The sequence below is a fragment of the Phascolarctos cinereus genome, unplaced genomic scaffold (assembly GCF_003287225.1).
Source record: "Phascolarctos cinereus isolate Bilbo 61053 unplaced genomic scaffold, phaCin_HiC Scaffold_726;HRSCAF=1367, whole genome shotgun sequence".
NCBI lineage: Eukaryota > Metazoa > Chordata > Mammalia > Diprotodontia > Phascolarctidae > Phascolarctos > Phascolarctos cinereus.
Genome location: NW_027556098.1, coordinates 116,263,224 through 116,281,067, shown reverse-complemented (window position 1 = coordinate 116,281,067; position 17,844 = coordinate 116,263,224). Strand labels below are relative to the sequence as shown.

Below are 17,844 nucleotides of genomic sequence, written 5' to 3'. Positions count from 1 at the left end.
TCCCTGGGAACTGGCCAGGGTCAGGTTTTCTTTTCTCCTTTCCTGCTTTCTGGTTCTCACTCCTGCCCTCCCAGATCCTGCCTTGGCAGCCACTCAACCCAGTCCCCTCAGATGTGGCCCTACAGATTGCTTGCATCTTCCAGCTGAAGCTGCTGGAACAGAGAAGGAGAGATTGGAAAAGAGAATAAGGGAGGGTGAAGGGGGGTGAATATTTTTTTTTTTGCACACACCCTTATATGGCTACTGAAGTCATTACCGATGCAATAAAGCAACTAGGCAGGCGAGTTCCTCTCACCAACGTTCCCTTCTATAAACACAGCCAGGCCGGCCCCATCCTTCTTCTCTCCCCCCCTCCCACCCTCAGGGATTTGCTCTCCCCTGACGTTTTTTTTTTTCTTAACCAGCCCCTTTTCCTCCTGCTACTTTTCTTTTTTTCCTTCATTGGTTGTAGGAGGAAGGAGCCTGCCAGCTGTGAAGGACTCACCAGAGGAGGAGGAGGCATTGGCAGTGGTAGTGGCCATCATGGAACACTAAGACCCCTGGGCCTGGGGAGCAGGCTGAGCTGGAGACCTGAAGAGGAGGGTGAGGACGTGCGGGGGGTGCTGAAGAGGCGAGTGGAGACCAGGGAGCACACAGAGGACCGACTTCGACAGCAGGAAGTGGAACAGCTGGACTTCCGAGACCTCCTGGGGAAGAAGGTGTGCACCAAGACTCTGTCAGAAGAAGAGCTGAAGGAGATCCCAGCAGAGCAGATGGATTTCCGCGCCAACTTGCAGCGGCAAGTGAAGCCAAAAACATTATCAGAGGAGGAGAGGAAGGTGCATAGCCCCCAGCAGGTTGACTTCCGCTCCGTGTTAGCCAAGAAGGGGGGTCCTAAGGCCCCTGTACTGGAGAAGGCAGCACTTCCCAAACCAGCTGCCCCAGATTTTCGTTCTGTGCTTGGCAACAAAAAGAAGTTACCTGCAGAGAATGGCAGTGCCAACACCGAATCCCTGAATGCCAAAGTAGGAGAGAATGCCAAGCTGGTTGAGAACACCAGACTGATAGGCAATGCCAAGTTACCTGAAGCCCAGAAGCCTGTTGGGGATGCCAAGTTAGCTGATACCCAAAGATCCATTGGGAGTGCCACCCCAGCCGAAACCAAGAAACCTGTGGGGAACACTCAGCCAGTGGGACCCCCAAAACAAGTAGGGAAAGAGGAGCTTAAGAATGAGGTCGTCAATGATGTGAACTGTAAACGGGCCTGTACAGGAGCTTTACACAGTGATAAGAGTGCAGAAAGGAAAGGGAGCCCCCCGAGCTTCACAGAGAAACTCCAGGACTTACGTGTGGCGGAGGGTAAAAAACTTTTCCTTCAATGCCAGGTTGTATCTGAGCCCCCAGCCACCATTACTTGGACACTGAATGGCAAGACCCTCAAGACCACCAAATTCATCACCCTTGCCCAGGAAGGTAAATAGGGATGCTGGGGGGAGGATGGAGGAGAAGGTCACCTAGAGGGCCAATCTCAGATCTTTCTGTGTGCCCTAAGAAAACTTTGGCCTATCGGTCATTGCCATAGGGGAAGTTACCAGCAGGCTGCAGACCATAATCTCCATGATGCTAGGGGCCCCAGGAAGAGTTTTGAGGCAATTATTGCTATGCCCCTTCACCCCTGGAAAAATGCAAACAGTAGAGGTCACCTCTAAGGAACCCTGGCACGTATTTTGTTGTGCCAAGGGCGAGGTGGATGGCAGGACCTCCCGGCTCTGGCATTGTGCTCACGTTGTGGTTGGCAGGTTCTTCTCCCATCACCCGCTATGGTCACCACAAAGTAGACGTGCCCTCCGTCCTACCATCAAGACCTGTTGACTGATGCTCGGGATAAGGGCTGTGTTGTTAGCTGAAGTGTTTAGGGTATTATGAGTTTGGGAGATACGTAGTGGACTAAGGCAGTAGTGGCCACTGGGGAGCAGGAGAGGGTGTTGTTGTACAGACAGAGTTGTGTGCTTGAGTTAATAGCAGCTTAGGTCATAACACTGTGGGCCTCAGAGTGCGTGGCTTTGGGCAGGGGTGGGGGAGACAGAGGGGGTTGATGGGGGCAATGCCTGCACAGGTCCTTGTGTGTCTGTGGTATTGTGGGTTTGGGGGAGGGGTGAATGAATAGAAGATCCAAAATACCCCTCCGGCATACACAGAGGCAGGCAGCATTGCTTCCTAATTTGGATGAGACATTTGTTTGCTGGTATTTCACATTCTTAAATGGTGGGGAAAAGGCGATGGAGCTGTGTGTGTGTCTTGCTGTCTGTCCCCTTCTGATGTGTGAGGAGAGGAAGAGAGGGAGGAGGATGCTGGTATTATGCTCTTTACACCTGAAAAAGTGAAAGGAGGTGGGAGAGATGGTGTCCTCAGACCTTCAGTTTGGACTGGGAGCATTTTGTTCAGTCCAGAACCTGGGAGAAAAAGAGAAAAGAGAACGGAGACAAACAGGACTCCCAGCACCCCACTCTGGCAGTTGTCAGAGGAACAGACCACCAGGGTCCTCGAACAGCAATCCTGGGGCTGAGGCTGGGGCTGAGGCTGGGGCTGAGGCTGGGCTGTTCCTGGCAGTGGGGAGAGTCACATTCTTCTCTGTCGGTTGGATAAGGAGCACAAGGGAGGGGAATCCACATGAGAAATTGGCCCTAGGTCCTGGTCAAGGCTAAGGAAATAGAAAATTCCCTTCACCACATATATTTCTTCCTTGTTCAGTGATCGCACTCTGCCTCCAGCTGCCTCCGTTCTCTCCCTGTCCCTCCCTTACCCCTCAGCATTCCTCCTTACCTATTAAAACCTGGGAACAGGGCACTGAACGAGGGAAGCCACCATACCCAGCTCTGTGTCCTTACAATGCAAGGCAAGGCTGGATTTCCTTTGCTTGCTCTGTTCTTCAAACCACAAACCTTGGCATCCAGATGCTTTGAGTGGCAGAGAGGAGAATAGTTTATTTTTCAATCACCATTGATAATACTGACTCGGTTGCTTCTTTACTTTGGTATCCCTAGATTGGCAGGATCCTCCAGAGAGCTTCTTATTCACCGCCCCTCTTACACACACCCCTGCTTCCTCCCAAGCCTAGACATATTCTACAGGATAGTGAGTGGATTCTACAGCCTTCCTCACTTACCCACTCTGGAGACCTGATAGTCCTCACCATTGGAAAGCCCTTTGCATCAGGTCTAACCCAAATCTTCCCTCCTGCCTTGGCACACTAGCCGTTCTGTTATCTCCAAAGAGGGACAGTCACACCCTTCTGTCAGGTGAAGTCATCCAGGTCTGTACAATGTAATGTCCTTTAGCTGTATTAGCCCTAGGAAAACTGAGGCATGGGATGACTAGAGTGGATTGCCCGAGAGAACCTAGCTGATCTGGGGTCACGAGGGCTGCTAGACAAAAAATTCCATGATGGCAGTGTCTACGTCATATGTAAATTTTGTGTTTTCCTCGGTTCCTAGCACACACTTCAGACACAGTAAGCCCCTTTGTGGAAGTGAATTTGCTTAAACTAAGCATTGCCTAAAACCATGGAAAAATCAGATGTTATTAACTATGCCCAAGCTCTTCTAATTACTTTTAAGTGCAAAGTAAAATTTTACCCCCATGTAAAAAAAGCCTAATCCAAAAAAGTGCCTAAATTGTAAATGCAAGCATGAATTGCTTTGAATGGATGTTTGCCTTTGATAGACCCTGTTAGAAAGCTCAGATTGTGGAAGAGCCATTCTTAAGAGAGGGCCCAAAAGGGGGGAAAAGTCAGTGCAAGTTAGGGGGTCAGGGAAGAGAGAGAGAGACTGGCCAACTCAGAGCAGACCCCGGGCAAGCTCTATCATTTTGAGTCTCAGTGTCCTCATCATTCAAGTGAAAGCCTTGGATTGGCTCAGATTCTTACCTTGGGGTCCATGAATTTGTTCTTAAATTTTTTTGATAACTGCATTTCTATATACTTCATTCTCTTTGTAATCCTATGTATTTTATTTTACACACTTAAAAGCAATATTCTGAGAAGAGGACTATAGCTTCACCAGACTGCCAACAAGGCCTATGATCCAGAAAAGATTAAGAACCCATAGCCTGGATGATGCTACCTAGGTACCTGCCTTTCCTGGCCAAACATTTTATGTGTCTAGGGGAACTGGGCAGATGAATGGGCCATAATAGATGGAGTGCCACTTAAGATATCTACCTCATCAGTTCATAGTCACAGTCATTTCAGACCTAGAATAGAACTTATCAGTTATCTAGCCTAACCACCTGGTTTTACATATGAGGAAACTGAGGCCCAGAAAAGTGAAGTAAATCAATAATCAGTCAGTAGACATTTATTAAGCACCTACTATGTGCCAGGCACTGTGCTGAGTGATAGAAATAGTAAAAGAGGCAAAAGAGAATTTGTGCCTTCAAGGAGCTCACAAGTAGTGGAGTGGTTGATCTAAGGTCACACAGCCAGTTAGGGCTGTGTTTGCCAGCATTGTTTCTGATGATGTGCCTGCAAGGGCACTTGTCCGTCATCTGGTGAGTAGAGAAGAGGAGAGAGACAAACCATCTCAAGCAATGTTCTAGTTAGCACCGACTTGAAGAACGGTCATATAGCTTCAATCACTGCCCTTGTTAGTTATGCCTCAAGCAAACAAAGCTGGGCAGAATCGCTATTGTTGTAGACAGCTGGGAGTGTCCTGAGTCTACCATTTACTACCTGTGATTTTGGCCAAGTCACTTAATTTCCCTGTGCCTGAGTTTCCTCATCTGTGAAATGTGGTGGTTGGCCTAGACGGTCCTTAATGACCCTCCTAACTCCAAAGCTATGATACTGTGATTTTTCTCACTGGATTAGAGTCTGGATCTAGCTAGGAATCGATGTAAAATTTAATGAGGAATTCTACCTGGGAGCTGGGAAAAGCAGCACAGAGTGGAGAAGAGCTGGCTTGGTAGCCCAAGGGACCTGCAGTTTGAATCCTGGCTTTGCAGCTTCCTTTCTGCGTGGCCTTTGGCAATTCACTTAACCTTTCTAATCTTGGCTTTCCTCATCTGTAAAATAAAAATGTTTGGAGGAAATGTCCTCTAAGGTCCCTTTTCTTTCTGTGCTCCCATGAGACAGTGGATGGGGCACCACACTTGGAATCAGGAAGATTTGAGTTCAAGTCCTATGTTCGACCATGGGCCAATTTACTTACCGCCCCCCTCAGTCTGAATTCCCTTATCTATAAAATAGAATAATAATAATAGCCCCTGCCTTGTAGAATTGTTGTGAGGATCAAATGAGATAATATGTATGAAGTACCTTGCAAACTTTAATAATAATAACTTTTGGTTGTTCAGTTGTTTTGGGTGTGTTTGACTCTTGTGACCCCATTTTGGGGTTTTCTTGGCAAAGATACTGGAGTGGTTTGCCATTTCCTTCTCCAGCTCAGTTTTATAGATGAGGAAACTGAGGCAAACAGAGTTAAGTGACTTGCATAGGGTCACAGAGCTAGTAAGTGTCTGAGGCCAAAACAGAACTTGGGAAGATGAGTCTTCCTGACTCCAGGCCCAAGCCCTCTATCCAGTGCACCATCTAGCTGCCCAAATAACAATAATGATAAGATAGCATGTACATATCATTTTAAAGTTTGCCAAGTGCTCTCTATATATTATCTCATTTGATCCTCACAACCACCCTGAGAGGTAGGTGCTTTTATTATTCCCATTTTACAAATAAAGAAGCTGAAGTAGACAGAAGTCAACTGACTTGCCCAGGGTCACACAGCTAGTAAGTGTCTAACTTTCAATCATTTTATTAATGCAGACTCTTATTATCCTTATAATCCTGTAACTATTTAAAATGTAGTACCATCATAGATGCCAAATTTCGTCATAACAAACTCAATTATCATGTTGTATTCAACACAACATTAAATACATGGGTTATCATCTGGAATTGGAATTCTGTTTATGATCCAGAACTTTTGTTGTAATGGGATTATTTTAATATGATTTGACCAATGATCTTCATGCTATCATTATCCCTCAGTGTTTCATCAAGGTCCCTGTGTGTGGTTCTGTAAGGGGACATGCCATTCTAGTGCCATGCAAAGTCTTCATTTATATAGTCTTTGGAAGGTGGAAAGGTAGATACATGCTGAAATGAGGAGCACAAAGTTTTGGCAGATTAGGAGTACCTCAGTCCCCAGATTCTGGTAACATATGGAGTGGAATTGAAGAGGCATAGAGATCATCTTTCTCCCCATCCTTCAGCTTGGGAAGAATCCCTTGCCTCCAGTTATCATGTACATCAAGGCAGCATCCTTTCTAAAGTCTTATACAATTCAAAATCTTAAGCTAAGGCTCCAGTGGATAGAAAGATGGCCCTAGAGTTGGGAGGACTTGCATTTCAGGTTCCCCCTCTAACATATTCTGGTTGTATGGGACAGGACCTGTAATTTCATTGTTAGAGGAAACTCTTGGGTGAGGAAATTCTCTACCAATGCAAGTAGGCACTTCCTCCAACTTCTAGTCTTGGAGAATTGCCTAGAGTACCAAGAGATTAAGTGACTTGGCCAGGGTCACAAAGCAGGTATGTGTCAGAGGTGGGACTATCTGTGTGACTCTGAGCAATCATATAACTTGTCAGTGCCAGACAACTTTCTAAAACAAGAAGTTACAGAGAATGTGCTAGTCTTCATTGGTAGAGGGAGGTTCATGGAAGATTCCCCAAATCAGGGAAATCATGGGAGAGACAAACAGACAGACAGACAGACAGAGATTACAGCTTCAGAATTTATCAGCTAAAGCCTCATTATCGCTATCCCCTAATGTTTGTGTCCCCCCTACTTTGTTTAGACTGTGGGAGAGCAGAAGTATTATATTGTGCCCACAAAGGGTTTGCATATCATCTCGGAGACAGGATAGATACATAAGAAGATAAGTAACATACAAAAGTGCACAGGCAAAGTGCCAAAAACAATTAAGTGGTACAAGAGTAAACCAAACAGGGGTGGAGAGATTTGTGAAGGGGAGAGGTAAATGGGAAACAGACTGTGAAAGGACCAGAATGCCTAGCTATGGAGTCTGTTTAGGCTTTATCCTAGAGGTACTAGGGAAACATTGAAGGTTTTTGAGCAGAGGATAGATAACAGGGGCAAAGCAATATTGAGGAGAATTAGTCCATTCACCGTGTACAAGGTGCATTAGCAAGTAGGATCACGGAAAAGAAAAGGCTAATTCAAGGGACATCATGAAGTTGGAATTCATAAGAGTTGGTACCTACTGGGATATGAGTAAAAGCAAGGGAGGAATCAGAAACTGTTGAGTTTTGAGCTTGATCACTGTGTGAATAGTGACGCCATTGGCAATCAAGGGATGCCAGGAGGAAGAGCTGGCTTGGGGTGGGGATGGGCGAGAGGGATCGCGAGCTGAATTTTTAAAGCCAAGACTGGGCAGGGATAAAGGATTGCAACTAGGAATCAAGGCAGAGCAGGACCCTTCTGGCTTGAACTCTCTGTTTCTACCTATCCTTTGAAAATTATTCAACTTCTCTTCCCACTATTTAAGATATTTTCCTGACTTCAAATTCCATCTGCTTTCCACTACCCAGCCCTTTCCTTTTATTTTAACTTCTGGCCCCATAAATCCCTCTAGGACCCTTCACACCACCCACTATCACTACCAATTCTTTCTGTCTTTATAACTACACAAATCCTACCAAAGTGGTCTTTGTTTACATGATTCTGTTGTGTGTCTTGCCTGATAATCTTGTTGGCTTTTATGTGTCTTATCTCCTTCCTTAGACTGGGAAGGGAACTATCTACCTGGTTACTCAGGAGAAAAGTGGAGAAAACCAATGATAAGAAATGGGTGGATTTAGAAAAGGGGAAAGAAGGCATCCTACTGCCTCCAATGTAATCTTAGAGTCTGGAAGACACGGAACAAAGTCTCAGACTTAGAATCTGGGAGACATGGGTTCAAATTCCACCTTTACCTCTCATTCCTTTATCAAATCCCATTATTGTCTCTTTTGATTCTCATTGCAACCTTGGGAGGCAGGCACTGTTATTATCCCCATTTTACAGATAAGATTCAGACAGAGGTTAAAGTGACTTGCCCAAGATCACACCACTAGTAAGTGGTCTGAGGCAGGATTTGAACTCAGGTCTTCCTGCCTCTAGGGCCCAATACTCTATTCACTGTGTGATTTGGTATTGGGTTTTGAGTAGGTATAAGACTGGTTCCAGTACAAATTCTTGCTAGTCCTCACTGCTTATGATTCTCCATCAGTTTCCTTGTCATTAAAATAAGTTAGACTAGACTAGATAATCCCTTATCTTACTGCCAGCTCTTCACATTCTCTTTGTGTCATGTTTATGAGCTGAATAATTCTCAAAGCCTTTGTAATACTAAGAAGGGTCTGACCATCTTGTGCATGGACAGGCACACCTCAGTTTAATGAGGGCTCCAGACAGGACAATGGGAAAACTGAGAGAAGCATCTGGGTGGTTAGGCTTCCAGTCTATTGCTGATAACTTTTCTTCTTCTTCTTCTTCTCCTCCTCCTCCTCCTCCTCCTTCTTCTTCAGAAGCATTCAAGGTTAAATGACTTGCCCAGAGTCACACAGCTAGTAAGTATCGGAAGACAGATTTGAACTCAGGGTCGGTGCTCTATCCACAGCACCACCTAACTTTCCCATAACTTCTCTTCTTGAAGAGGAGCTCAGAGGGAGTCCTTATGTTATTAGATATGGTATTCAGCAAGTAAGAACATACCTGTTGCTCTCTTGGGTCAGACCGAGGACTCATCTTGCCCAGAATTCTGTCTCTAGCAGAGAAAAGCACAAGGTATGGGGTGGGAGGGCATGGTTGACCTCCATGCTCTCAAGGCCATATCTCAAAACCATCCAGGCTTCCCTTAATAACCTATTATGGCTCTGCATTCCAGGACTGTATCTAAACAGTCCTTGAACCTATTTATACTTTCAGCCTAAGTGATTTCTTGGTGGCAAAGAATTCCTTAAGTTTGCTACCCACTGTATCCAATGAGATGGGTGGAGATAAGGAATGGACCTGTGATTTCATTTAGTAGAACAAACTTTCTACCAATTCAGGCCAGCACTTTCTCTGTAACTTTTACTCTTGGAGCATTGCCTAGAGCCAAAAGCTTTGCCTAGGATCACATCATCAGTATGTGTTAATAGGAAGATTTGAACCCTTATCTTCCTGGCTTCAAACCAGCTCTCTCTTCACTATGCCAAACTGCCCCAAGTAACTCATATTTGTTTTTATCTGACCTATACTGACTTCTTTCCTTCTTTAAAAGTTGCGCAGTAGTCCTGGTGTTGGGGAATTTATTGGGCAAGGTAACATTCACCCCATCCATACGAAGAGCAAATTCACCCTATCCAAACTCTTGATAGTTTTGTAAACTTTCTCAGCCTTCATCTTCCTCAGCACAGGTATCCTGCTCTGTCCTCACAGGAAAGTGCCTCCATTCCTTTGAATATTTTCAATTGCCCTTTTCTTAACTTTCTCCATTACCTTGTTTTTTCTCATGCCAGCTAATTCTTCACTCAGTATTCCAGGCAAAGATTTCCATAATTTGGTACAAGGAGGGAAATTTTTTCCCAGCATCCTTCTGCATGATGAGCAAGCTTTTATGGGTGTCTCTGGCTATGGCAGCACTTGGGGAGAGAGAGGGTGTCCTCTGTGTCAGAATCTACAGTGACCCTCAGATCCATTTCCTGAGGCAAAGCTTGGAGGTCATCCATTTTAATTATTTCCATAGTATCTTTCCCTAAAAGTATCCAGAAAGCTTTGCATAAGAGTTTTAGGTGGCTTTTGGTTCTGGGTATTACCTTCTGGCAAAGACTATAAGTTGCTTTTCTGCCCACTCATACAACTTCTTGAGTCCCTTCATGCAGTTTATATCTATTGGCTTGGCATCTTATATCACTCCCCAGAAGAGCTTAGTGCTAGACACATATTAGATACTCAACAGATAACTATGTGAAGGCATACGAATGGTTCATGGCCTTAAAGAGACTGTAGTCTAGCCAAGGAAAAAACTAGCACTCTTGAAATTATGAGAACAAGTATATGTTACATGGAAATGCCTCCCTACGAGTGCAACAGAAATTCAGAAGAGGGAGAGGATCAGTGTAGGCTGGAATAGTCTCAGAAGGCTTCATGGAGAAGGTAGGAACTGAACTGAGATTGAAAGGCTGGGTAAAATGGAGGTAGGCACTGTCCTTTCCAAATAATGTATATAAGTGTAAGACCAGTTCCAAAACAGATCTGCTGCACTTCACCGTCATCAATTTTCTATCAGACAAGTCGCTTAATCCTTGTTTGCCTCAGTTTCCTGATCTGTAAAATGAGCTGGAGAAGGAAATGGCAGAAACCCCAAATGGGGTCATGAAGAATCGAACATGACTGAAATAACCGAACAACAAAAATTGTCTCTAAGGTTACTTTTTAAATTGAACATCCCAAGCTTCTGTTTTAGAGAAGTATCTTTTTAATCTTTACCTTTGTTTCTATTTCTAAGCCAGTTTTGTTATATTGGAAAGATTCTATGTTGAGAGTAAAGGAATAAGTCTTCATATCCAAGCTCTGCCAACCTGTGTGACATCAGGCAAGTTCTTTGCCTCAGTTTTCTCATTGATGAAATGGGAAAAGATAGGGAAATATAGGGAAAGATACTAAGAAAATAATTAGAGATGGAAAGCTCCAAGCTTTGTCTCAGGAAATGGATCTGGGGGTCACTGTTGGATCCTAACTGTGGCAAAATATTCCTCCATCTTGTAAAATGGGGACCCCATGTCCTTCACAGGGTTGCTGTGAGAATTGTAAAACACCTTTTAAACTGTTAAGTGCCATATAAAGTCCAACTAATAATATCAATAAAAACTCATGGGTTTACCAATTGTTTAATAGCCTTTGATCTGGAACCTTGCCAAAAGCCTTTTTAAGCTCTAAATAAATTACAGATCACTTATCCTTAGAGATTATTTCTCTTTATCAAAAAATATGGCTGCCATTCCCTCATTAAGTTATATCTACCTAATTTTGTAATGATTCTATCTTTTATAGATTCCATTAAAACACCTAATACAAAAGTGTGCCTCACAAGTCTATAGTTCCCTGAATGCTCTCTGTGATGGTAACCTTTCCCTAGAGCTCCCATGAAATCAGTCTAGTGAGCAGAAGTATCCAAGTGGCTCAACCCCACTAGGGTTCCCTTCTCTACAGAGTCTGCCCTTTCATAGGGAAAGGCAGCTTGGTGTAGTGGACAGGCTTCAGACTTGGAATCACAAAAAACTGAGTTAAAATACTGCCTTACTATCTCCCCATCCAAATATAACCCCCCCCTTCCCCACATTCCCCTTGCTAGCTATAGAACCTGGGCAAATCTCTTAACATCTCTGTGCATCTAAGGCCCCTTCCAGCTCTAAACCTACAATTCTATCCTCCCCCCCACCTGGGGGGACCCCACCCTGCTTCTTCTGGAATTCCCCCCTGCCCCCCAAGAGAGCTCAGGGTCAAGGTATCCAGAAAGCTTTGGATAGGAGTTTTGGGGGCTTTTGGTTCTGTCAGCTTGACCTGTTCCCTCAATTCACCTCTCACCCCTAGCACAAATGTCCCCACCCCCACTATCCCTGAGGCGTCCCAAAAATGCTGGGAAACAGAATGTGCTTCTGGAGATCAGGAAGGGACTGTCCCACAGGAAATGCCATACTCTTTATCCCTAGAAGATGATGGCCCTCTATACCCATCTAAGGGATTCATGATCCCCCTACACAAATGTACCTCACAAATCCCAGACTCTGGGTATCTTGGGAAAGTTGGCTGCTCTAATAGTCTCAAATTGGGTAGAACTGGGATAAGGAGACTCTGGTCCAGCTTCTCTCCTCCTTCCTCAGAGACAAGTCTCATTGCCATCTGTGCAGCCAACACTCAGATAAATATTTATTTTGTCATTTCAGTTGAAGTCCAGAGCCAGCTGTGTGGCTAAAAGTGAAAGGGGGAAGAAAAGAGATCTTTCTCATTTGGACAGGATGTTTGGTGGGAATTGGATCACTGGCCCTTTAGCCCTAGGCCCAGCATGATGGGACATCTCCTTTTAATTTTGTTCATTTCTTAACACTGGATAATAGCATCAAATTCCTAGGCTCTAGAATTCATTTCATCCATTCTCTTGTCTCCTAAATCACACCCGAACCCTCCCAACTTGGTGGTAGTCAGTCATTTCAAAGGAGCTTCCACAATTTCCCTTACTCACCTATTAATGTATCTCACCCAGAACCTTCACTTCCTGCTTGTGATATCTAACCTAAAGCCTTCCTCTTGTATTTTTCTATATCTTCCTTTTTCTATCTAATCCCATTGAGAGGAGAAGGAGAGGAAGAGGGAGGGAGAAAGAGAGAGAGAGAGAGAGAGAGAGAGAGAGAGAGAGAGAGAGAGAGAGAGAGAGAGAGAGAGAGAGAGAGAGAGGTTCAGTCATTTTTCATTCGAGTGTGACTCTCTGACCCCATTTGGGATTTTCTTGGCAAATATATTGCAGTGACTTGCCATTTCCTTTTTCAACTCATTTTACAAATGAGGAAACTGAGGCAAATTGGGTCAAGTAACTTGCCCAGGCTCATACAGCTAGTGTCTGAGGCCAGATTTGAACTCAGGAAGATGAGACTTCCTGACTCCAGGCCCAGAACTCTATCCACTGCACCACCTCACTGCCTTTCTAGCATTTGTTGCTATAGCTCAGTATCTCTCCAATTAGGGGTTTTTTCCCTATTCTATCTGTATCAGTCTCTTATGTCTATGTTCTCTGTGGATGCCTTAACTCCTCCTCGTTGGATTATGAGCTCCCCAGAGTGGGGATCATTTTTTCTGTGTTAGAATGGAAGTTCTTCCAAAGCAGAAATTGTTTCTTCTCCTTCCTCAGGACTCCATTTCCCAGGGCTATGTGGTGTGGTAGGACAGTGGTGTTGGAATCTGCAGACCTGAGTTCAAATCCCAGCTAGATTACTTCTGTGACCTTTAACAAATCACTGCATACCACTGGGCCTGAATCTTCTCATTTTTAGAAAGGGAGGGATGAAACAGATGGTTTCTAAGGCCTCTTCTATCTCAAAGCCCTCTGATCCTAATGAAGAGCTTATGAGAGGGGGCTGGGAGCAGGTGCTTCGGCTAGTATGTTTTAAGCATGACTAGCAAATTGAAAATTTTTCCTCATAGTTAGAGTACTATTTGGTAGAACTTTCTGAGAAGAATCTAGAATGAGGAAAAAAAGAATATAGAATAGTAATAGGGCAATTCTGTGAATTTCCAATAATTGCCAATGAGGATAAATAAATCTTAGTTATCACCCTATGGTTCCAGGGACTCCTGTTGGGGTATCATTCCCCCCACCCATTCTGGGGGGGACCATTCCCCCACATGGCTCATTCCATGACCTCTCATTCTTTCTGCCAGGCTCGCTGTGTTCTGTCACCATTGAGAAAGCAATGCCCGAGGACAACGGCGTGTACAAGTGCCTAGCCAAGAATGCCGTGGGTCTAGCCGAGAGCTCTTGCCAAGTGACCGTGGAAGGTGAGTCTTAACTGCTTCTCTTCCCTTTTTCTCATTCCCTTCCCTCCATCCCCATGGAAGGTAAAGGGAATAGAACAGAAGAACATTCATCAAGGAGTTACTATACGAGAATCACTATGCTCAAGGCTAAGGTATACAAAGGGCAGCTAGGTGACATAGTGGATAGAGCACCAGGCCTGGAGTCAGGAAGTCTCATCTTTCTGAGTTCAAATCTGGCCTCAGACCCTTGCTAGCTGTGTGACCCTGGGCAAGTCACTTAACCCTGTTTGCCTCAGTTTCCTCATCTGTCAAACAAGCTGGAGAAGGAAATGGCAAACCATTCCAGTACCTTTGCCAAGAAAATCCCAAATGGAGGTGCAAAGAGTTGGACACAACTGAACAAGGTATACAAATAGAAAGCCATTCTTGCTTTCAGGGAGCTCACATTCTAATGGGGGAGACAATACATATAGAAGGGATCATGTTCATGTTTGTGACAGAAAAAAGGCCAGAGTACTTAGGAAAACCAGGAGGGCAGATGGCAAGGCCCAGAGGACTTTGGGGAGTAATGGAGTCTCCTTCCAAGAGAATACTAAGTCCAAGGGTTAGAATGGAGTGAGAAGGCTCTGGGATACCACCAGCACAGGTATGGCAGTGGGAGTCAACATGTAGTTGTCCCTGCACCTGGTGGGAACTTGGTAATGATGCAGTGAGGGTTGACTGAAGAAGGGAATGACTACCCATGATTGAGGGTATTTCTGTAATGAAACACTAATTCATAAATCCACTCTTTGCACTTATATGCTTTGTGAAAATGGGCAGATTACTTGTCTAGAACTCAGTTTCCTCATCTGTAAAATGAAAGTTGGAATCAATGCCCTCAAATGTCCCTTCCTGATCTAATTCTATGCTGCAATGATTATTTACAAACATAGGGAAAGAAGAAAGCTGGGGGACCATGTTTTATCTGTTTGAGTTATCTTCCTCCCCCCCTCCCAACTAGGATGTCAGAATTGGGGGTAGGGAAGGAGGGGAAGAGGAAAGGAATATGCATTTATATTGCACCTACTTAATGCCAGGCATCTAGGTGGCTCAGTGGGTCTGCAGTCAGGAAGGCCTGAATTCAAATCCAGCCTCAGACTCTTACTAGCTGTATGACCCTGAGCAAGTCACTTAACCTCTGTTTGCTTTAATCCCCTGGAAAAAGGAAATGGCAAACCACTCCAGTATCTTTGCTAAGAAAACTCTATGGCCATCACTGGCATGCCATGATCTACAGGGTCACAAAGAGTCAGACAGGACTAAACAACATGCCAGACACTGTGGTAAGAGCTTTACAAAGAGTGATCTACACAACAATCTTGGGTTGTAGGTAATGTTATTATCTTCATATTACAGTTGAGGAAACTGAGGTAAACGGAGATTTAAGCGACTTGTCCAGGGTCACACAGCTAGTAAGTTTCAGAAGCTGCTTTTGAACTCGGGTCTTCCTGATTCTAGGCCCAGTGTTCTATCCACTGTGCCATCTAGCTGAAACAATGATTTCCTCAGCTTCCTGACTTCTCCCAGGTGGGAACACAGCCCCAGTCCAATTAGCGTGTGGCCATCCAGATCCCTACTCTGCATAGAACTTTTTTTGAGGCTGGGACATGGAATAGTCATCCCATGGTTGTCAAGGGAGATGACACACCCACAGGAAAAGAATTAAAAGATCTTTCCAATGCAGCATTGAGAAAAGAGTAAATGATCCACCTAATCCTGAGAACAATGACCAGACGTCAATGGAATTAATGGCGTGAGTTTCCCTGGCATAGGTGAGTTCAGAGCTGGGACTTAGTCGTGCCCAGCATGCCAGGTAGGGGGAAACACATTGTCTGCTTGCTAAATCTTTTCAGTTTAGTCAGAGATAGGGAGCAGGTTTGTTCATTTTTGTTTTTTCCCCTAGCTTTGAGTATATAGTCAATATTGGAAAAGGGATTTAAAGTAATGTTTGATGGTCCTTGAAGCTCCATATATAGAGTTTGTATTTGACCTCAAGACCTGTGGAGTGTGGATGAAAAGAAACAGAAACATAATTGTGTCTCTCTTCTCCATTTGAGGACTTTTGTGCGTATGGGCCACTGTGTGCGTATTTGCTACTGAGGATGCAGAATCCAAGGGATAACTCATGATGAGAAGAGTCTAGGTGATCTAGTGGGGAGTATGAGTGGAAGGGGGTGTGAAACTAGATGCTGTTGAGTAGGACTGCTAGGTCGCCATCAGAATCATAACTGGGGCTGGGCTGCTGGGGCAAAGAAGCAGCATATGTACTCCTTTATCAGCCATGACCCACCATTGTAAATAATTCTCCCCACCCCTTATTTCTTGGATTATTTCCTCATCATGAACTGCAAAGTTCATTTAAGGGGCATTTCACAGTGTCTATCCCCTACTCCCCATAATATTTATTGCTATTTACTGCAAGACCAAAATAGCTAGTTAAGGTTCTTTTGACTGTTGTTCTACCCACGTTTTTTTCCCTCCTTGGCTAGAGATCCTTTCATCCTAGGCCAAGGGCTGCTAGCTCTGAGTACTGAGGCAATGTCTATGTTGGTTTGCAGGTGGTCACTAAAAGCTATGGCATCCACTGCTACTGAGTGGAAAGCACCTTCTGACATCCTCAGTACTAATCTTTAGTCTAGCAGCTGAAAGGAACCAAAGCTGATCAAAATCAATCTAGAAGCATCCAAGTCCTTAATATCACTAGTTTCTGGTGACTTCTCTGCTGATGGTGTCACATCTTCACGTGTTGCACCCCTAAAAGCTGAAGGGCAATTCATTTTATTTGTAAGTGGTTAGCACCTTTTGGTTAAAAACAGTAAATGACTTATTTGCAAAACTTATAGAATAATTATAGCATCAAAGAAACCTTCAATCTACTCATTAAAATATATTGATTAAGTGCCTACTAAGTGCCAAGAACTATGCCAGGCACTAGAAATAGAGACAAAAATGAAACCATCTTTCCACTCAAGGGGACACAGTGGCTAGAGCCCTGGACCTGAAGTCAGGAATACCTGAGTTCAGGTCTAGCCTCTGACACTGTGTGACCCTGGACAAGTCACTTAACCTCAGCCTCGGTTTCCTCAATTGTAAAATGGGAATAATAATAGCACCTACCTCTCTGGCTATTTGTGAGGATCAAATAAGATAATATTTGTTAAAGCACTTACTTAGCACAGTGCCTGGCACATAATAGGCATGTAATAAATGCTTATTTCCTCCTTTCCTTTCATGTCAAATCCAATCTCCTCTCCTATCTAGGAATTCCCTTAAAAGTGTTCCTGACAAGTTAGCTAGCTTGTGACTGTTAATGTAAGGACTTTGAGGATAAATTTTTATTTTCCATTCAGTCAGTCTTTGTATATTTGAGGATTTTTTTAAAATAGGTATTGAAAATTCATTCTGGATCAAAAGTGGGTTTTTGTTTGCTCAGATGGTCTCCTTGATGAGTTCCCCTGCTCTCTCTAATTTTGCTGACCCTTTTTATTTATATATTGTCCTTCAAAAGAGGCTTTGGCCTGCAGACTTGGGAGTGAGATCTTTGAAAGAAGAAAGGAAGTCATAAGAGGAAGAGCATAGAATAATGTGAATTAACTCTTAATTCATTGGCAATTTGTTACTAACCACCATCCCAACACTCTGCCAACAGGCTCATTTCACCAAGCTCTTGTTATCTTTTCTCTTTTCCACCCTCTTCTTGGAGGTATGTCAGCATCTCACATAGTCATTTTTCAGATTTCTAGTCATGTTTCTTGCTTAATTTTTTTTCCACCGAGAGCCAATCCTAGACAAAATTGTGAAGCAGGCATAATTTTTCTCTTGGCTTCTCTTTCTCCCCCTTCCAGCACTCCCTTTCCTCTTCTCAGCACACTAGGTGCTTAGTGCCTTCCTTCTGGATCCCCCATTAGGGCACCTTAGCATTGCCAGCCCTCCCCATGTGGATCCTTTCTCTCCACCCTCCTCCAAATCCAGATTTATGTAGCGGATGCAAAATCCAAGAAACAGAGTTTCTGGGTAATTAATAATCAATTTATTAATTAGGCTAGCCAGCAAACAATAAATTGATACTCAGTGGTTTTTCTTGGTAACCCAATACAAATCAATGGAGAACCAGAAAGCCTTAAATACTTTTTTTGAAAGGGAATTTCCCTGACAAGTGAAAATCAATCCTGATTGGTGGACATTTAATTAGGAGGTGGGCTAGAAGTCTTCAGCTCCTCCTGTTGAGAACATGGCTTGGTCATGATGAGAT

At 44.1% G+C, this 17,844-nt stretch overlaps 1 protein-coding gene across 4 annotated transcripts in view; it reads left to right on the top strand.

The window, feature by feature from the left end:
- Positions 1–17,844, top strand: part of MYLK (myosin light chain kinase) — a 381,040-nt gene that overhangs the window by 256,691 nt on the left and 106,505 nt on the right. For all 4 annotated transcript variants that reach the window (XM_078146743.1, XM_078146744.1, XM_020985979.2 and 1 more), the window contains exons 16-17: positions 452–1,452; positions 13,455–13,571. In XM_078146743.1, the coding sequence (XP_078002869.1) occupies positions 452–1,452; positions 13,455–13,571 (1,118 nt within the window). The remainder of the gene's footprint in view (positions 1–451; positions 1,453–13,454; positions 13,572–17,844) is intronic.